Source organism: Drosophila willistoni (genome assembly GCF_018902025.1).
Source record: "Drosophila willistoni isolate 14030-0811.24 chromosome XL unlocalized genomic scaffold, UCI_dwil_1.1 Seg142, whole genome shotgun sequence".
Classification (NCBI taxonomy): domain Eukaryota; kingdom Metazoa; phylum Arthropoda; class Insecta; order Diptera; family Drosophilidae; genus Drosophila; species Drosophila willistoni.
In genome coordinates, this window is record NW_025814053.1 from 7,698,380 (window position 1) to 7,719,704 (window position 21,325).

Here is a 21,325-nt window from a genome sequence, read left to right on the forward strand (position 1 = left end):
TAAGAGTCATCCTCCCACATTCCCCTCCCCCCCCCCCCCCCCACCCATGCCTTTATTTCCTTTATTTAATTTGAATTTTTTGTAGATAAATCTTCTGCGGCCCAGACTGCATCTATGGGAAAACTATCCAAGTCAACCACACAATTGCATCATCTGTCCACGTCGACGGACATTAACTCTATAAACGAGACTAGTCAATTGGAATATAATCGAATTACCCCAATACCCGCTGCCACCAGCAATGCACCATTCGAGCAAACCTTTAGGATCACAGTTCTTTTGCCCAATAACCAGTTGTTTGTCACACGATTGGGCGCACGTGTCCAGCTGAGTAAACTGCTGTCCCTGGTCTGTGATCACAAGCAATTGGATATGGAGAAATATGAGTTCCGCAGTCCCGGTAAGAAGAGAAGCGCTCTCAACGTGTTGAACTCCTTAGACTAATTTGTTTTGCTTTCTTTTCTCCCGCACAGTGGATGCTAGTCAGGTGTACAGCTGCGAGTCGACCATTGGAGCCGTGGGTCTATCCGAGATACGACTGTGCCTCAAGTCCGAGTCATATGATAGCTTCAATGCCGACTCTTTACCCAAATTTCATCGCACGGGAGCGGCACGGGATCGCGATTCATTAAGCAGCAGTTCAGACTTTAGCAGCAGCCGCAACTCGAAAATCACGGCGAAGACTCCAAGTCCATATAGTTCGAGCAACTCACTGAACTCGATGGACTCGACGGGCATGAATTATACCCGGACACCCGTGGTAGTGCCCAATAAGGTGATGGCACCACCGCCGCGCAAGAAGCGGGCAGCACCACGTCCACCCAGTCAGGTGGTTATACCAGAGCAATCTGTGCCCGAACTGACCAGGGAAAAGAACCCAGAGCCGGCCTATGCGGTAATTGTGAAACGTCCACAATTGTGCATGTCCACACCGAATCTGTCCACGGAGCTAGATTGCAATGGCAATAGCCCGGATGCATCGGATGGTCATTATGCCACGCTGGAACTGAAACCAGAGGTGGGCGTTGGTATGAGTGGGCCAGAGCCGTCGCCTCGAAAGCGTTTGCTACAAATTAAAAAAAAAACCACAGCACCGGCTCCACCACCAGACGCTGGGGCGATGTCAGCTGATAGCATTTCATTGGCCTCCACCACGGCATCGATAACAGAGACGGCACCAATGCCGCAACCGGCGCCTAGGATCACCACACCACAGACCCCACAGACGCCACAAACGCCGCTGACTCCGCCTCCACTGCCTGTGAGCACTGCCCCCGCCATACCAGCCAGCAATGTGTCCAAGGTGATACTGAATCGCACACCTACCCCAGAGCCACGGTCGTTGGGTAGTGCAGGGGAAGATGATGACAATGATGCGGCATCCAAGCAAGCCGATTCCGGCATTGGTGAACCAGCGCCCTCACCCGAACCCGAACCCGAAACGGAAACCAAATCCCAACTGGAATCCAGTTCAGAGGACGAGGAGGCCATCAAGGTGTATAATTTTAAGCTTTGCCAAACTTCAGTCAAGGGTGATCCAATGCCCACCACTTTGGCCGAGCTGGCTGTGCTCACAGCAGCCGCAGCAGAAGAAGAGGAGGAGGAGGAGGAGGTGGAGAATGGGCAACTGGATGAACAGGAAAATGCTGTAACCACCAATGGTCTTAGCGAACAGACTTCCCTGTCATCATGGAACTACTCTGTGCCCATTTCACCACCACCCGATTTCTCTGATCAGCGTCCCAAGGGACTTTCTTCTGCCGCCTCCAGTCCTTCGTCGCCCCACAATGTCATTGTCGATGAGTTGTCCACAATTATTCAACAGCAGCGTCTGGACACGCTAATCCGCAAGCAACCCGAAGTTCAGGAGGAGATTGAGTCAGCCAAACCCAATCGTTTGGCCAATTTCACAATTGCCTCCATATCCAGCTCCAGTTCTAGCTCCAACACCGCCACGACCACGACCCACATTTCAACAACATCTACGAAAATTACTCGTGCCGACTCTTTTCAAGCAACAGGATCAGGCAATGATTCAGTCGGTTCCCTCAGTCTGCGTAGCTCTTCCCATTTGTCGCTCAACAAGGTCGATGCCATGCCGAATGGTGGCTTGAACCAAAGACGCTCCTCCAGCGAACTGAGCATTGGCGAATCGCCGTCCCTGCAAAGTCTTGAGGTGATCAAAACCATATTGAATTCCCGTAAGAATAGTCTGGCCGACAGTAGCAGCATCAACAGTGGAAGCAGTGCATCAACTTCTCCCCAACTGGAACAACCAAAGAATTGCATTCCCAATGATGAGCAAGTCGAGCAGGTCGATGCTTTCATTTCACCCATCAAGGAGCAGTCTAGTCCACCCAAGCAGGATACGCCGCCAATTACACCCGTGAAGGAACAGTCAACAAAGTCCGCGACGGCAGTCAATCTCGTTTCACCAGGCAAACCCCCGATCAAACCACTAAAGGATCAAGTGTCTCCCACAAAAGAACAATCATTGCCAGCATCAGTTCCGCTTAAAACCGTAAAGGAACCAGTTAGTGAAGTCATCCAAGTCAAGGAACAAATCAAGCTGGATAGTCCAGTCAATAGGCACACGAATTTCGTGGCTCCACCCAAGGAACAGTCAAGCCCAGCTCCTGCAGCACCGCCTAAACCTGTCAAGGTGGAAACAAATCACATTGTCACGTCCACGGAAAAGTCGCCAGTTTTAACTGAAACAAGATCGAGACAGGGGCAAGTGTCCACCTTAAAGTTAACTACTTCAATTGAGACGCCCGCTCCTGCTCCTGCTCCAGCTACAGCCCCAATTGCAGTTAAAACTCAGTTAGCTGCACAGCCATCAGAGAAATCCCCTCCAGAAGCCACAACCAAGACGGAAGCAAAGCCACTGCCACCTACTTACCGATATTCCGGCCCGCCAAGCATCAACTTTGCCACTTGGAGCGAACGCCCCAAGTCTCAGGTGGCCATCAAGAACGAGGGTGACTACATCTTCGGTGGTTCCTCCACTTCCACATCCACTTCCAACTCCAACTCCAACAAGCTGACCATCGAAGTGGCCTCACCCATACTCCGAATGGGTATATCACAGCGCAAGGACTACCATGTGCCCATTACGGTCAAGCCCTTAACGGATAGTTCAGATGCTAAAGAGGGTCAAGAGAATGAGGTACCTGTACAAAGTCAATCATCGACATTGCCTCGACCATCAAAGAGCAATCGCTTCACCTTACCCAATCTTAACCAAGCGCCAACGAGTATAACTAAGATGTCGATCCCCTCGAGCAATACCAATTCCCTGCCGCGACCGAAATCAGTGTTAGTTGAATCAGCTCCTGTTCAAGCTGCGGCTCCCACTCCTGCGCCCTTCGGCCAGAATACTCTGCGACGAACGGGCTTCAAGGAGCGCATGCTGGCCAAAGAGCAACAGGAAAAGGAACAGGCTCTCAGCGTAAGAGTCTCAGTCAATGGAGGGGTGACTAACGAATCATCCGTTGCCCTGCGCAAAACCACAGCAACTACAACTGCATCTGCTCCTGCGCCCGTATCCGCTCCTGCTTCCACTACAGCACCTGCTCCTGCTCCTGCTCCTGCACCTAAACCGGTTCCCGCAGCCAAAAGCATTTCCCTGCTAAAGAGCACCAAGTCAGTGGAGCTTAAGGTGAAAGAACCCGAGCCCGAACCAGTCATATTACAGGTGAAACTGCGACCCACAACACAGCCAGCAGCAGAGATTAAGGTGGCTGCGAATCCTAATCCGCCCTCTCCACCCCAGCCTCCGGCTCCGCCTAAGCAATTAAAATTGAATGGTGGTGTACGGCCAACCAAGGTTGTCACGCCCACATCACCAGATCCGCGCTCCCAGCTACTGGAGGCCATACGCAATTTCAAACGTGATGAACTGAATCGGGCCTAATGCTTAAGTTGGGTCGATTGCAGCAGCGGGAGAAGGATTAGAAGAGGAATCTAACTGACAACAAGGAACAGGAACACAATATGCACAAAGCAAAAGGCCCAAAAACACACACAAAAAACAACAATTTATTCGTTATTATATAAATTTTAATTTGTTTTTTTTTTTATTATTAATTTTCTTTTGCTTCTTTACCCAGAAAAAATATTGTAAATATTTAACTAAAAACAAAAATTGTAAATGAAATGGGAAATTCTGTTTATCCTCTTCTTTTTGCCCTTTCCCAACTTTTGCTAAATTGTGTAAAACTTTTTGTTATTTTGTAATTTTATGCCTTTTTTTAAATGAAACCATTTTTTTGTTTTTAGTCATTAGGTCACAAAACAAAAACCAACTAAGAAAAGAAAAAGAAAATGTGTGAGATAAGCGAAAGCTTTGCGAAAATTATTCTATATATCTTTATATACAAATATATATACAGTATAGTTATTATAATGCATATTTTATCTATGTATGTATGTATGCCTTAGTGAATTATAGTAACCAATTTTCTAACCAATGGGACTGGTCTACTTAGTCGTGTCAAAACATCAACAATACAAAACAAAAACAAAAAAAAAAAAAATGAAACACTAATAGCACAAACTAGCAAAGCAACAATTGTTAACTATGCTAATAAATTATTATACATGTAATTCAATAATTGTTAAAACAAAAAAAAAAAAAAAACAAAAAAAAAAAAAACAACAGCAGAAAAGTGAATTAATAAAGAAAACATTTCACAAAAGACAACCAAATTGGGGTCTTTAGTTTCTTTTCTTTTTGGCATCAAATTTTAAGTATGAAGATATAATGGATTTGTTATGGGATCAACAAATTGAGATATAACCGCTACATAAAGAAGAAGATTTTGAATGGCAGGATTCTGAATCGCTTGGCGGGAACTAATTTTGCTTCTGGCAACGCTGCAATCGAAAATCGATTGTCATATTATCGTTTTGCACGGTTGCGACATCTAGCCGAAGACAAAGAAGAGCGCCCTCTGGCGAAGTGACCGATCAGCTCGATGAAGAATAACAACAACAAAACAAAAACCTAAAAAAAAAAATAGTTGATTTCGCTTTATCGCGAAGAAATCAAACTTTTTGGTGAGCGAGAGTGAGAGAGGGAAACACCGAGGAACTGCAAACAACCGAGCCAATTTCATATTAATGGTGCACGCGGGACGATAAATTTTGGATGTCCGCGTTAGCGCCAGAGCTGCCGTCGATGAAAGGCGCGATTTCCGCAAATGTGGATGGACATGTGGATCCATATGAGGAATCGAGCCCATTGGCATCGACAGCAAGGAGAACAGCTGCTGCATCCTCATCCACATCAACGTCGTCTCTGCATGAGCCAACGTCTTGCGACCTGAAGCTCGTTTGGTGCAATAACAACAACAGCAGCAGCAATAATGGAAATCATCTGGACTTCAGTTCATCTTCCTCATCGACTTCGCTGTCATCAGTGCTGCGTAATGTGCACAACGATTGGATAAGCAAGGGAGGCTCCCAGCCCCCAATTGGTCATGCTCGAAAGATATATCAGGCCAAAGGTGCAACTGGCGGTGGCGGTGAGTTGTTGGTTTTAGTTTTCTTTGTCACTTTGACCTTGGCTGATCTTCTTCAAATTGCACTCCATTTACATTAGGTGAAGCGAATCGTGCTGCCAACGATGATGATCTGCGTCTCACCAAGATCATTCGTAGACTGCAGCAGGAGACAAATTCCACTGCAGCTCTCGAATTGTGCCATAAATTGGATTTGGCTGTGCGCAGTCCCATGAATATGGGCTACTTGACACGATCCTTTGATTCGATCCTGGAGAGCCTATTGCCATTGTATAAGCAATGTCCGCCCCCTGTGCTAGAAGAGTGCAGCAAGGCATTGGGCCTGATGGGCTATATAAATCGGCAGTCCTATCCGATTTACCATGAATTCATATTGAAACATTACAGAGCCAATAAAAGGATGCAGAGATATTTGATTATCGCCCTTCACACAACTCTTAGGTAAGTGTGGCTGTTCCAAACCCATTTGTGTTTATTTATTTACCACCTCCACCCTTCCCCCTCAGTTGTGATACGAAATGCGATCTCCACATATATTCGGAGAAAATTATGCTGACGCTTAAAGATTTTCTGGAGAATGCCGAGAGTGCCGATACTTTTATGGCAATCAGTGGCACTCTGGTGCACTTTGCCCAATGCTATCGCCAATCCTTTGAGATGCACTTCACCGATGTGGTTGACATCATCATTGGCTGGCAATTGGAAACGGGCCAGCCGAAACAATTGAAAGCCCATTGTGCCCAGGTGCTGGAGCAGCTGACCCCGTACTTTAGCAAACAAATGGACTTTAGCTATGGCCTGCTCGCCCAATTCGTGGAGGACATAACAGCGGGCATTGAGGAGAAAAACGACATTCATGAGAATGGATACGTGGGCCCATCTTCTGGTTGCTCAGAGCGCATTGGTCTGTTCGTGGGCGCATTTAATTCCCTGCTAAAGTGTCTGGCACGCATGCAAGTATTTGTTGGTATACCCACGTGTGAGTCCATTGTGGCCACAGCTGTGGATCACTTGACGAAATCATTGGTGCAATCTCTAGTCGGAAATGGCCAAGAGTCGTCGTCTCTGGCTGCATTGGTTAATATAAATGAGCTGTTGTGCATTTGTCTAATGAACAACTATCGGGGATTGGAGCCCAGCATTCTGGAAGAGGTTATAGTTGCGGAGTTCGAGCAAGTGCATCGCTTGGAGGACCAGCAGAGGCGCAGTCTGCTCTATCTGCTTCTCTGTACAGTGCGTAAGCTACGTGCTCGACTGCCACCCAATCTCGTGCAGTTGATCTTTCTATTCCGTTCGGAACATTGCGGCCAAACTTACTTGGGTCAAGTTAGACTACAAACCGGATCCATACCATACAAATTGTTGTTGCGCACCTGCCAGGAGACATTAATGATTAAGAATGTACCCCTGCTGCAGCAGGCCTATAAACATCTGGTGGAAGACATCGATTACTGCCTCCAGGAGCTCTCCAACTCAGAGCACTCGCTGGCTGACACCGAGGAGGCGGCTCTGCTGCTCATCTTTCATCTGGGCGCTTTGGGTGCTCTGGCCAAACAAACATCTTCCATTATTGGCATGTATGCCTGCAAACCCTCAATCCTGGAGCTGCTCATACGGAATTGCCGGGCCGACGACCTGGCCTTGTGGTCTCGCTACCCCGGGACATATGAGGCCATCTTGAATCTGTTGGCCACCCATTGTCAGGCCAATCATAATTTTCGTACCACTTCCAGTCTACTGCGCGATGGCAATATACAAAACCCGGAACACACATCGCCAACGGCCCAGAGCTTTGAGACTATAATCGGATTTCTGGCCCGGAATCTAGAGCATTCGTTGCAATTGACACAGCAGAATTTAAAATTACTGCTACGCTGGACCCACTCCCTGCTCGACGAGTGCCGAGAACGTGCCTCCACCTTACTGGAGCAGCCGGATTTTATGTCCATATGCCGGAGTGTTGCCCAAATAGCCACGAAATGGGGCCTCCTGGAAGCAGCCGCGTGTATTCAATCCGTATTGGGCTATGGCCTCACTTCCCAGCAGGATCCGTTGTTGCTGCTCTATCGGGATGCCGCACTCCAACAAATCAAATGGATTCTGGCGAGCAATCAATTGACCGTCTTTGCCCAAATCTATGCTCAATTGCCGCTTCATGTGACGCTCTTTGCTGGCGGTGTGCCCAGTCCAAGGATCTGCCTGTGGCAGCAGAAGATCAGTCAATGCAGTTCTGTCCGTGATACCGTGTTTCGGGAATTCTTCGAGCATCTGCAGCAATCGGAGCAGCAGCAATTGAATCAATCATTGCGAGACCTATTCGTGCGAAGTTGTCAAATCTCGGCCATGGATGAGCGTCAGGAGATGCTGTCGCATTGCATTAGACGGTGCCAGAGATTGGCTGCGGCCTGGATGCAGTTCGAGGCGGCTCGTTATTGTGTGGATCAAAAGCTAAGGACGACACTGGGCAAACCGCAGGACACATTCCTCGGATTCGAGGCCATAATTATGAGGCATGCCCGTATGCTGAGCGGCTGTGCCAAGGAGGCCGAGCGCATCGATCCCGATGGACTCAGTTTGATGCAATTGTCCAACATGCAAATGAATCTAAATATGCTTTTGGGTTTCCTTGATGCCCTCGAGAAATTGATCTACAATGCAGCCGAGGGTACAGCCTTTGCCCTCCGGGCGCCCGAGAAGCCAGTTTCGGCATTCTTCAGACTCAACAATCCCACATGCCAGTCCTGGTTCAATCGCATACGCATCGGAGTGGTCATCATAGCCATGCATAGTCAGCAGCCGGAGCTGGTCATACGTTATGCCCAGGTGAGCCCAAATTATTGATCCTTTCCCAATCAATTTATCGATCAATCTCTTTGTCCACTTACAGCAAATACTTGTGACACAGAATCCTCAAGATTGCTCCTTCAGCCAGGCTATTGTCTATTTGGCCTGGGCATGGATATGCTGCCAAGAGGCCGATTCATTGCGTGGTCTTTATCTGTGGGCTCGCTGCAAAGTCAGTGGCAAGACGTTTCAATGGCTTCACTGCGCTGCGGATCAGGCAGCTGGTCGCAAGGAAACAGCCTTGTCGGGTTACAGTCAGATTCTGGCAGAAGATGATGCCGAATTGGAGCCCCATACGCGGCAATTTGTTATAGCCCAAAAGATGCAGTGCCTCCAGGATTTGGGTCGTTGGTCTCGACTGGTTGAACTGAAGCAGAAGCATCTTAATCGCCCCGAGGATAGCGAGCTTAATCCTTTCCTGCAACGTAGCAATGTGGAGGTGAGTGCTCTAGAGAAACTGTTGGCCAAGAGTGAGGAACTGTCCTCCAGTTCGGAGGAGTTGAGTGGAGCCATGCAGCAGCTCAGTCTGTGGCCCAAGAACTGGGATCGTGATGGAGGATCGAAGCGTCATGCCAGCTGCTCCTCTCGTCATGTCCGCCAGGAATTGGAGAACTTGGTGCTGAAAAAACTGATGCGATTCGAACAGAAGGATGACGACTTGCAGCCCCTTTTGGATATGCACTGGCGGGAAAGCTTGCTCAATCCCAGCTGTGATCCACAGCCCAGTCAAGAGATGATTCTGCTCAAGCACGTTGCCCAGCAAATGGAGAGCCAGCAACAGCAGCAGCAAATGGATTTGTGTATGCTCCCGTCGCCGGATTGCAAACGCTCCTCGAGCATTGGCAGCAGCATATTGATACGTTGCATGGCCTGGACGCAGTTACTCCGTCGGCATTGCAACTCCAGTGGCGGCTCTTGGGCGGCACTGTGCCTGGCAGCGGCCACGGCAGCCCGCAAGGAGGGCAATCCTCAGACCTGTCAGCATCTATTGGAACAATATTTTGGTCAATCCTTTGAGGATATGACCAAGCAGTTGCCTCTCTCCCTCGAACCCCTGGACACGGAAAATGAGCAGCTAATGCTCGGTTATAGCGAACTAGCCAAATGCCTGCAAATGCAGGGAAACGATCCCAATGCTTCCATCAATGTTTGCTCCTCCCTTTGCCTGCGCATACAAATGTCTAGCTCTGCCGCAACTGAGAGCGCTTCCTGTATAGCATCTGGACTATTGTTGACTTTATCCGATTGGATTTCGGCCCGCAGTTGCAGCGGCTTGGCCACAAATCTCTCGCCAACATTGCAACAACTGGTCAAAGAATTGCCCGAGTGTCCGTTGACCAAAAACTCGTCGTCCCTGCAGCCGCCGCTGAGCATACCGCAGGGCGAGCGCCTGGTGGCTCGTCTCATTCATGCAAGCCTGGTGCAAAAGCCAAACTGTGAGGAGGCCCTCATAGCCTATGGCAATTGGTGCTATCGTTGGGGCAAAAAGATCGTCGACAGCGGCTGTGTGCTAACCCAAGCGGATGTGGCAGCCATTGGCCAGGCTTGTGGTGGATCTCTGCCGCTAGACGGTGAAAGAATGGCCGAACTGGTGCAGATTCTCAGCATGGAGGCTGGGGGCGGCCTGGGCCTTGGCTGTGGTGAGATTGAAGTGTGCCCAGAGACGGGCCGCATTCGTGATGATGAGGCGGCCAAGGTGTGCCTGAGGCAACTGAGCGTCCTGGCCGATAAGCCCAACAGTGTGCTGGACGAGATCCTAATGATTTGGCGGCGAGCCATTGCCAATACCTATGATTACTATAAGAATGCGGCCAAATCGTACTTCCATTATCTAAGTGTTAAGGCGGGAACTGCCACCACAACCAGCGCCAGCGGCAACACCATCAGCAGCGATTGTCCGGGAAGTCAAACGAAACGGTTTCAGGTGGATGATAGCAATATGGTTACCACCACGCTCCGCCTGCTGCGACTAATTGTCAAGCATGCCAGCGGATTGCAGGATGTTCTGGAACAGGGTTTGAGGACCACACCGATTGCCCCCTGGAAGGTTATCATTCCGCAGCTCTTTAGCCGTCTCAATCATCACGAGGTTTATGTGAGAAAGAGCGTATGCGATTTGCTATGTCGTTTGGCCGAAAGTCATCCCCAGTTGGTCATCTTTCCCGCCGTGGTGGGTGCCAATCGTGAAGTGCCAAAGGAGAAGAGTGCCAACAATAAAGAGGCGACTGCAGCCTCGTCGTCGTCGGCGGTTACTACCTCGTCCGCATTGCCAAATCTGAAAGAGGACTGTTGTTATGGTTATCTAATTGGAGCCCTTCATCAGCAGTTCCCCGAGGCGGTTCAACATGTCCAGTTGCTGGTCAAAGAGCTGAGACGGGTCTGTCTGCTTTGGGATGAGTATTGGCTCCACTCGTTGGTCCGGATCAACAATAGTTATGTGTGTAAAGTGAATGCCTTGGCCACCGAATTCAAGCCCGACGATCATGAGGGAAAGAACAATAGCTTCAATAGCCTGCGACCGCAAATCCTTGCCGATTTAGAGGCAGTGGTGGCCTTTACTTCGCGTCCTGCCGAGACTAGCTACGAGCGAAGTTTTAAGCGCAGTTTCGATGGCCCCATCAAGGCCACATTAGAGGCAGTGCGAGGGCAACGTTATCCGGACGCCTGGGAGAAGTTGAAGCAGTTATATAACATCCTACAGGCCAATATGATAAGAGGCACAAGTAATACCCTGAAAATGCAGAGCTTAAGTCCTGTTCTCTGTGAGTTGGGGGGCAGGCGCATCTCCATGCCGGGCCTGGATGGTGGCGAGGCAGTCCATATCGAGAGTGTCGAGGGCACGGTGTGTATACTGCCCACGAAAACGAAACCCAAAAAAGTTGCCTTCTATGGCAGCAATGGACAACGCTATACATATCTGTTTAAGGGCCTGGAGGATTTACATTTGGACGAGCGGATCATGCAATTTCTGTCCATTTCGAATGCCATTATGGCGTGTCGAAGTGATGCGCCCACCAATTCCATTGGCGGCTCCTATCGTGCTCATCATTATTCGGTCATACCGCTGGGACCTCAGTCTGGTCTTATCAGTTGGGTGGATGGGGTGACCCCGCTCTTTGCCCTCTACAAGAAGTGGCAACAACGGCACATACAATCCCTTAAAAATGGTCCCAATGGCCCATCGCGTCGCTTCACCGATCTTTTCTACAGCAAATTGACTCCACTTCTGGCCAAGCACAATATGGTGATAGCGGATCCCAGACGGCAATGGCCCATCTCGGCGTTACGACAGGTGCTGGCCGAACTGTCCAAGGAGACACCAAATGATCTACTATCCAGGGAATTGTGGTGTCAGTCCGGCAATGCGGCCGAATGGCGTCAATCGGTACGGAAATATACCATGTGCATGTCCGTGATGTCCATGATTGGCTACGTTATTGGACTGGGCGATCGGCATTTGGATAATGTGCTAATCAATATAAGTAGCGGTGATATTGTCCACATTGATTACAATGTCTGCTTCGAGAAGGGTCGGACCCTGCGCATACCCGAGAAAGTGCCCTTCCGTTTGACCCAGAATCTGGTTAATGCATTGGGAGTGACTGGCATAGAGGTAAGTCTAATTAATTACTTATATATATATATATGTATGTATATAGTTTATTTTCTTAATTACATCAAAAGTATTTAAACAATAATAGACCGATCGTCGGTTGATTGTACCCATGGGGTCAAGTATATGAAAAGTAAATAGTATTGATTGTATTCGATTCAACATTATCACGCGAATCATTTGATCAAATCACCATCCACACATCTCTGGGAGAGCTCAGATCGATAGAATTCAACCTTTGGCCTTCTAGAAGGTGTCTCTCTCTCGAGTTGGTACAATATCAGAACGAAGTACTCGTATTTTTGTATCATTATTTTCACCTAGAACCAGTTGCGAATCATAGGATTCGTGTTCATTGTGTTGAACTTGTCTTGCTGCTGCTAGCTTCCTCAACTCTCTGTTTACAATCAGCTGGCAATTGATCATCCACATCATCGTGATCAACATCATGATCATGAGCACGACACCAACGCGTCGATTTGCAGCACAATGTTCGAGCGAAAGCCCGACGGAATCCGGCATTCTTCCACGAGTAAATAATCGGATTCAATGCCGAATTGGCAATGGCTAATGAAAACGCCGCCTTGTATATCATCGAACCGCTGTGGCACATGCGAAACAATTGGGCAATGGCCACAATGAAATACGGTAGCCAGCATAACGTAAACGAACCCATAATGAAGACAACAATTTGCACACTCTTCCAATCCGGATGCAGGAGACTTCCACTCGCGTTCGTGTTGTAGACAACCGATTGACGCAATCGATGTGCCTGCTTGGAGGCCTCACGCATAATCCGCCAATAGAAGACAAACATGCATATCCAGATGATGCCAAAACCGGGAGTTATCACTCCAGCCACATACCACGAGGAGAGCACCTCGTCGAACTCACAGCTCTGAGCCTCTGTCCAGTTGTTCCAAAAGACAGGCAGAAGGGCTATAAAAGCTCCGAAACACCAGTTTCCTGTGATTATGGCATATGCCATGCGACGTGTCATATAACTGTGGAGAGAGAGAGAGAGAGAGACAGATCAAGATACATATATATATATATGTATATCTATTAGCGGGGTTTTGGATGTATAATGAAGATATGGTCAAACTAATCTTATCGTTCTTGTTTTGTTTTTCATTTGATAATTCTGATATATTTGCTTATCGTTCGAGCAAAAAGTAATGACTATTCAAGATGAATTTAAACTGAGATTATTAAACTTAACTTGAAGGCCTTCACTTAAAAAGTACAAACAAAAAACCACAAACCATAAAAATGAGCTAATTTTTGATACATTTCTCATTCGTTCAGTAATCAGAGTTTTCTGATTTTATATTTTTCAATGCCAAAAACCCAAAAAAAACCCTTTAGAAATAGAATCTAGTCTTAGTTCAAACACCTTTCAAGACTTGAAGTCAGAAAAATGAACTCTCATTTCTCAATCAAAATCATCTTTAGATTTGAGAAAAGTAAACTTCAATGTTTTGGTTTATTACCATAATTAGAAGTTGAAATAAAGTTCAACTACCAAAAAATGGCAACTGTAAGACCAAGCCGATCCTATCCTATCCGGTTTAATGTTATGACTACTCACCGTCTGTAGTGAAGGGCATAGACAACGGCTATATAGCGGTCGACGGCAATCGATATCAATGTCATCATGGAGACACAGCAGGCACAAATGAATAGAAAGAAGCGCATCAAACAAAATCCCCGTATGCGTCCCAAATCCGAGCCCAAATAGAAGGCTAGATGATAGGGCAGGGCTAGGCCAACCATAAAATCCGATACGGCCAGCGACAAGATGAAGAGATTCGAGATAACCGATCGAAGATTACGACAAGTACGGACTGCAACAATTGTTAGGATATTGCCACCAAGTACAATGACAAAGAGAATGGCATTAATGATTAGCCAAAGCAAGAGGCCAGGTGAGAGGGTGCTCTGTATGGTTATGGTGTCCTCCACGGCGGCATCGGTTTCATTCCAACTAGCCAATGATTCCAATCGAACCATTGTTCCTGTTGTTGCGGTCGCAGTCGCTGGCATTTCGGGTATAGACAAAGCGCACACTGAACCGTAATATGCACGCGATGCCAATGGTTAACAATCTGGCAGTGGACTCGAAGCTCGAAGCTCGAGCTTAACTATGGAGAAGGATTTACGGACTTTCGGCATTCGCCCCGACTCGACTCGTCTCGACTCGACCATTGTCGTATGGTCGTGGGCGTAGTTTGTTTACGTTTCGGTTTGCCATCCACCACATCGTCATCATGAAGTACATCATGGCTGATAAGGAAAGCCAACGATCCACCGTGAGAACCGCAATCCGTTGATAAGCCAGGCCAAACGCATTTTAGCCATGTGGCCGGACCCGGCCCGACCCGGACCGAACAGAGTGCACACACAGAGTTGAAATGTTTGGATCTCTTGGGGGTGATTTACCCATCATCATCACACAAAACCCCCATTAACGCATCTACCCCATCTATGTATGTGGCTCGGAAATATCTATAAATACATTGATAAAAACAGACATCAAAATCGACAAATAGTATATATAGTATAGACGTACTTGCATATACATACATACATATGTATGTATGTATCTATATTAGAGTGGAATGAAAAATAATATCATAGAAAGTTGCTTACTTTAACTATGCAAAAATTTCGTTGCCCTTACAAGTTTCAAGATCATGAAATCGTTTCAATAAGCAAAAGTAATTGCAAATATGTTCCATCTCTTTTACTCTAAGCTAGGTAGGTATTCGTAAAAACATATATTTCATTCTTTCACACATTTTTTGAAGTAATTCCTGACCTTTTCTTAGTTAAAAAATATTTCAAGTTTCAACCATTTGAAATCATTGCGGCTTTCAGATCTTTGACCTATCTCTCTCTTACATATTGTGCTCTTTAGATCTTTTTTCTCTTTCTTACGCATACACGCATATGGTTTTAGCCAATTTTTGTCATTATATTTTATGACTTTTCTTTCGGCTTTTTAATAGGTCGATTAATTCCTTTGAACTAGACGAAAGGGAGAATTTTCTCTCAATTTCTGTTTCAAAACTTTTCAAGTTTAGCGAGTTGATATATATTATACTTGATTCCATCAGTCTGATTTCGACATATAGTATATTTGTACTAGTATATAGTACTACAGAATAAGCTTCTTTCTGCTCAGGATCTAAGAAATTTAATTGAATTTAGCTAACTGGTCAGACAGACACTGACTGAATTTCATTATACCCTTTACTAGAGTATAAGGCAAAGAGAAACAAAATATAGCCAAACTTTTTGCAACATTTGTTTCTCCCCCCTCTTCGCCAAAAAGAATGGCCAATATACGTACATATAACTCGTCAGTTTTTATGGCTTCTATATCTAACGATATATAGTATATGAAGTTGTCGCATTTCCTTTTATCTGAAATATCTAAAAGGGGGAAAAAAAATGTGAAATTTGCAACCAATAATTATTATTCGTTCTCTCTTTTTGTTGCACCGATTCGCATGGATTGAGGAATAGAATAGAATCCCCATTCAACTTCTTCCTACAAGTGTAAAAAAGAGAAAGAAAGCTTTCGTCGTTTTTTTTTTTTTTTTTTTGCAATTCATCAACCCTTTTATGAATCGTTTGCATTGGAATCATTGTTTATTGTCATCTAAATTGCCCATTGTAAATGAACAAGGCCGACGGGCATACATACATACATATATATCGGTAGATATATCCTAGTTGAAGTGTGCTTTAAAAGTTTTCAAGTGAATATATCGTAGATGATGTAAATTTTGAATGTGAGGAGAAAATGTCATAGATAATATGAGATGTCCAGTAGGTCTCTGTAGATCAGTGATCTTTACTAAGAATCATCATATTTTAGCAAGGGAAAAGGAAGAGAGAAAACGTCACAGACAAAAGAGAAATGTTAAGAGGATTTCTATAGATCAGTGATCTCTACAAAGATAAATATCCTGTTTCAGTGACTTATCAAAGGAGAGGGACTTGGAGAGATTTATCCTGCCACTTCATATTACCAATTCAGAGCTTAAATCTGGAAGAAAGAAAAGGAGGAGAAGGAGTTTAGTTAATTGTTTAACTTTGATTAGCAACAAGATGAGATCTCCCTCAAAAGGGATCTTAACTTTTAGAGCTTACCTCGTGAAGAGTGCGCCAAAATCAGACAGACAGACAGATAGACAAACAGACCCACAGACAGATAGACAGACAATCGGACGAATAGATCGAATGTAGAACATGGTTATGGCGTTATTTGTCACATCATAAAATCAGCAATGCTAAATAGGCAACTTGTTATATTGTACTCCGACTAGTCAATGACAATTTCTATTGTATAGATAATAACAGGATTGTTAGATGGATTGGAGAATGGGTGATGCGGTGGAATGACGGTAGGGGGGGGCAATTTATTGGTTTGTAGTTTGCCATTGTTTTTATTGCACTAATTTTACGATTATTTGTTGTAGGGCGCTTTTCGTTTGGGCTGTGAATACGTGCTTAAAGTGATGCGAAAAGAGCGGGAAACATTGCTAACCCTATTGGAGGCATTTGTATACGATCCACTGGTGGATTGGACTGTCAGTGATCGCGGCGGTGTAATGCTCAATACCAAGCAGGCTCAACAGCACGACATGATCATGATCAAGGGTCACAAGAAGGACAAGACATCGAAGGCAACGAAACTGCATGACTGGGAGGCAAAGAGGCAGCATTTTGTGGGTAAATTGAATCAACTGCAAAAATTCTGGTCCCAATACAAGTGAGTGTCTATTGAAGCAACAAGTTGTTGGCCTTGAACTTAATTCAACTTTTCGTTTCTATCTCTGCAGAATCGACATGTTGGCCCAGGTGACGGAAATGAGCAATGAGATTGCCAATTTACAGGTGGCTCAATGTAAACATCTAGCCTCGGAGCATGAGCTGCAAGAGCTGAATCAACGCAGCGCCCTAATAAGCGAAATTCAATCCCTTGGCTCGGCCATTGAGAGTCACAGCTTCAATTCGGCCTCAATGCGTTACAAGGTGACACGACGAAACACCGAAATGCTGGCTAAGCATTCGAATCAACGTCAGGCCGATTATGCCATCGTACAGTGTCTGTTGGATAGCTACAATCGATGTGTACAACAGGGGCATCTGTCCGATTTGAGTGTCCAGTTGATACAGTTCAAACTCGAGGGCAGCAATTGGCATAGTGAATATGTGGCATTGGCGGAGGTTCTGCAATTGCATTTGCCTGGCCAGATTTTGGCCAGCTATGAGGCCACAAGAAACGAAATCGATGGCCTGATGCACTGCATCAATGATCTGTCTCTGCAGAGTGTGGAGCATTTAACCCAATATGCAGCAGTTATGGAATATTTCCCAGAGCAACAGTTCAAGGAGAATAATATCTTTGTTAGATTCAATGAATGCTTTACGGAGTATCTAAAGGTCGAAGGGGGATGTTCATCCTCCTCCCTGGCCGCCTACTCGTCTACTGGATCTACTGGATCCACACACCGTAAGGATCCGTCAAATGCTTTGGCCACAGCCGAAATACTTGAGAATGTCTGGAATTATCTGCGTTATCAATTGGAAAAAGCCACACAACGTTATATCGATAAGCAGGGTGATTCTGTCCTCATGTCCTCCAAATCGTCAATGATCTTGAGATTAATCGATCAGAGTGGTCTGGGTCAGGAATTGCTCAAGGCCACTGTGTGTCGCACCTTGGACAGGGCCAGCATGGCCTTCAATTCGTATGCCTCTTCGGCCATGGTCAGCCAAAATGAAGATTTGTTACTGCATCAGCTTCGATATATCCATGTTGTTCGCTCCATGTGCCAAGGTGTCCTCATCGAGGTTGAACAATCCCAGATCGCTTTGTCCCAGCTAATTGAGCTGGAGAGTCTACTTGCTGTTCTTACCCAGCTGAAACAGAGTTTTGAGCGGGATTTGCCTGCCAGTATATACAAGTATCTCTTGATTAATACAAATTGGGAGCTACTCACACGTCTGACTCACCTGGGGGCCAATGATCTGGCTGTACTATATAGCAGTGCCATCGAAGTGCCCGCTGCTGGTGCTCAGACCATAGAACAGAAATTCCTACGGACCCTACAGCCGGCATATGAGCAATTTCAAATGCTGGCCAAATCGCTGGGAAAGATTGTGCGGAGTATTAAGCTAATGTTGGACGACATGCAAGTGGAACAACATTTGGTAAGTGCCTTCAATTTTGAGACTATGTCAAGAAGTTCTTTCATCACCTTTCACGTTTGCAGGAATTGGACATATTCAAGAATCAGAGTTCTGGGACGCTCAGCGATAGCTGCTTCTTTGACTGTGTATTGCAGACGCTAGAGATTAGTCGCAGTTTCGATTTACGCCAAATGGCTTTGCCCATAGGCAGTCTCGTTCAACGTCTGCAGGATGAATATCTGGCCAGCACTTTGCCCCTTTTGGCGTATAGTTATTACAGCAGCTGTGGGCCACGTTGCCAAACATTGCTGGCCGAGGAGGAGGCCTCACCGGATGCTCTGTCCAAAGCGGAACAGTTGTGCGATGGCCTCTTCTTGGCCCTGCAAATGGAGACCTCCATGCAGCAGCTGCAGGCCGAGATTAGTCAATATAATCAGCAAATTGAATTGCAGACTCTGATCGCATCGGCCCATCACTGGGCCTATGACCTACAAATTGGACAAATACGTTTTGCTCATGTCATTAGCCGGGAGAAACTGTGCACCGCAATTTTTAAGAATTGGCAGGAACTGGAGCGTCATTTGGCAAGTGTGCAGCGTTTGCAGATGAATTTGGAATCGCAGCTGGTGCAGCTGCAGAATCAGCGATCCAATTGGAATCGCAATCACATCGACAGCCTGTTGCGCAATGAGCAAATGCAACGGCAGTCGGCCGCTGCTCATTTAGGTGTGGTCAGTCAGGTGATGCTTGACTCCAGTACTGTGTGCCGGCTAGAGCATGTGGCCGAGAAAGATGACGATCAGCTGTTTTTGCGTCATCTAGAGCAATGGCTGCAATGCTTTAACCAATGGCAGTCAAGCAGCAGTCGGCTTAGTCCTGTCGAACAGGCTCTGGTGCAGCTTCTCGATCCGGAGGGGTCAATCGATCAGTGCTGGCTTCAGAATGTTCAGGGTCTGCTGGAGGAGCACACCTGCAAGCTGCAACGTGAGATTGCCGCCTTGGAATGTGAGCAGCAAACCAAACACCAGTTCATCTGCACTCTGCTCAGGGAGACGCAGCGTCTGCAGGATCCCATGCCAAGGGTACATGTACGCAGCCTCTGCTCCGAGGCGCAGACTCAGGGCCAGGGCAAGCTAATACCTCAGGATGTGCAGCTTCTTTGTGGCCATGTGCGAGACTGTCAACGCACATTGCAGAATTTCTTCCAGCGCCTTATGGACCTGCGCAAGGATCTGTGCGGGGAACGACGCATGCCGCTGCAGCCAACGGTTCTGGAGAGTTGGCAACAGCAGCTGCTGCAAATTAAAAATGCTGCCAATCAGGAAATTGACGAATATTTCAAAAGTGTTGAAGAGTTCCTGCAAAATGCCAACGAGGTTCATTCTCTGCCCTATGAGAACTTTGCCCACAACAAAGGTGAATTGCAATTCAAATCCTTTTAGTTAATTGGCCTTACTAACAAAACCATGATCTTAATCTATTCCACAGGTGCGGCCAATCTGCACGAACAGAAACGAAATGCCTATGGCGTATCCGTTTGGAAGAAGATACGCATGAAACTGGAGGGTCGCGATCCGGATGGCAGTCAACGCAGCACGGTGGCCGAACAGGTGGACTATGCCATTCGCGAGGCCACCAATCCAGATAATCTGGCTGTACTCTATGAGGGCTGGACACCATGGGTCTAGGACATATATCACACTGGGGTCACATTCGGGCCCTCGTTAAATGTTTTCACACAAGGAACTGCTACATTTTTCGGGACTTAACTTCAAAAAAAAGGGGTCCATGCATCCAAGCAACATAAATGCCAAATGTCGGCCAGCTGCTGCCCTAAGATGCGTCGCCTGCCGCTCGCCGCCTGCCGCCTGCCTTGCCTATAGTATCGGGCCAGCGGCCAGCGCGTTCAAAATCCCCTTTTCAAAAAAGTAAACGGAAAAAGTAGTTAGGAATGCGCTCCATCCCCGGACGCGGACTCTTTGGAGCCAGGCCATTGTGCAAATTCATTCAATGTGGTTTACGTATTGGGAGGCAAACCAGATGATCACTGAACTGGAGTCGGCTGTCCATAGCAAGAAAAACAACAAAAATAAGAAGAACGGAGAAAAAACGAAAACAAAACAAAAAATCCGGCAGTTATCCCCCCCACACACACACATTATGATTTCTTTCCTTCTCTTTTTTTTTGCCCTTCATCAATTTGATTCCCCTACCTTTCCAACTTTAGTTTTTTTTTTTTTAGACCTAAATCCCCTTCCTCCCCCCAAATGTGAATGCAATTATGTTATATATATTTTAATCATTTAGCTAAGCTTATGTTAAACCAAATTATCGGTATCCATAAACAAACGAAAAAAAAACAAACAATAATTATATATATATATATATATATGTGGATGGGTATACATATATGTATAAGTATGTGCTCATAATGAAAACTAATGTGTATAATCTTTTAAATTTTCTTCTTATATTAGTTTAACCCTTTTTTACGATTATCATTTTCTTTATCAAATGGAATAAAACGCAATACCAATTCAAGAAAAAAATGTAAAAATTTGTTACGTGTCCACAACGAAAGGAGTTTGATCAAAGCTTAAGTGTTCTTCCAGATCCCCTTATGAAATGGACGGCAGCTGAATTCTGACTGATGTCTGGAAAAAAGTTAAGAAGTGAAACAAATAATCGGGGTATATGTTATATATAATCACTCATTTATTTTCTATAATTCATTCCTCTCTCTTTTTTTTCTCTTTCCGTTTCGCTTATACTTAATTGTTATTATCTCTCGTCTATGGCCTGACTTAAAGTTGCAATTACAATTATATTCTTATTTGTTTTGTTTAATTTTTTTTTTGTTTATTTGGTTTATTTGCTTTAACGGTGCCTAACGGTGGCGCCCCATGCAACGTTGCAGTAAACCAGCTAGGTTTAATTTTCAAATTTTGGTTAGGGTGTAAAAAGTTTTGAAATATTTTCTCTCTTTATGGTTAAGTTTTTTTTTTTTTTTTTTTCATCTTAATTTTTGTTTTGTTCATCGTTCAGTAGCATCGTATTTTTATCATACAAACAATTATCAAATATAAAATGAAAATTTCTTTAGTTTTTCATTTTCATCGTCATTTTCGAAAGCGAT

General features: G+C 45.8%; 3 protein-coding genes across 5 annotated transcripts in view; 2 read left to right on the forward strand and 1 right to left on the reverse strand.

Annotated features, from left to right (window-relative positions):
- The window catches only part of LOC6644548 (flocculation protein FLO11), a 31,750-nt gene extending 27,342 nt beyond the window's left edge, over positions 1-4,408 (forward strand). For all 3 annotated transcript variants that reach the window (XM_023177101.2, XM_002067350.4, XM_047011656.1), the window contains exons 3-4: positions 86-400; positions 474-4,408. In XM_023177101.2, coding sequence (XP_023032869.1) covers positions 86-400; positions 474-3,916 — 3,758 coding nt within the window. In that variant the 3' untranslated portion in view covers positions 3,917-4,408. The remainder of the gene's footprint in view (positions 1-85; positions 401-473) is intronic.
- Positions 4,409-4,666: 258 nt separating this feature from the next.
- LOC6644606 (serine/threonine-protein kinase Smg1) lies at positions 4,667-20,312 on the forward strand. Its single transcript, XM_002067348.4, has 8 exons — positions 4,667-5,528; positions 5,606-5,966; positions 6,032-8,348; positions 8,413-11,982; positions 16,473-16,765; positions 16,836-18,210; positions 18,273-19,605; positions 19,678-20,312. The coding sequence occupies exons 1-8, from the start codon at positions 5,153-5,155 to the stop codon at positions 19,875-19,877; spliced, it is 9,825 nt and encodes a 3,274-aa protein (XP_002067384.1). The 5' UTR covers positions 4,667-5,152; the 3' UTR covers positions 19,878-20,312.
- LOC6644607 (octopamine receptor Oamb) lies at positions 12,030-14,238 on the reverse strand. The gene is made up of 2 exons (XM_002067349.3): positions 13,574-14,238; positions 12,030-12,986 (listed from the first exon to the last, which is right to left on the reverse strand). Exons 1-2 carry the CDS (start codon positions 14,026-14,028, stop codon positions 12,335-12,337), a joined length of 1,107 nt encoding a protein of 368 aa, XP_002067385.2. The 5' UTR covers positions 14,029-14,238; the 3' UTR covers positions 12,030-12,334.
- Positions 20,313-21,325: the final 1,013 nt, after the last annotated feature.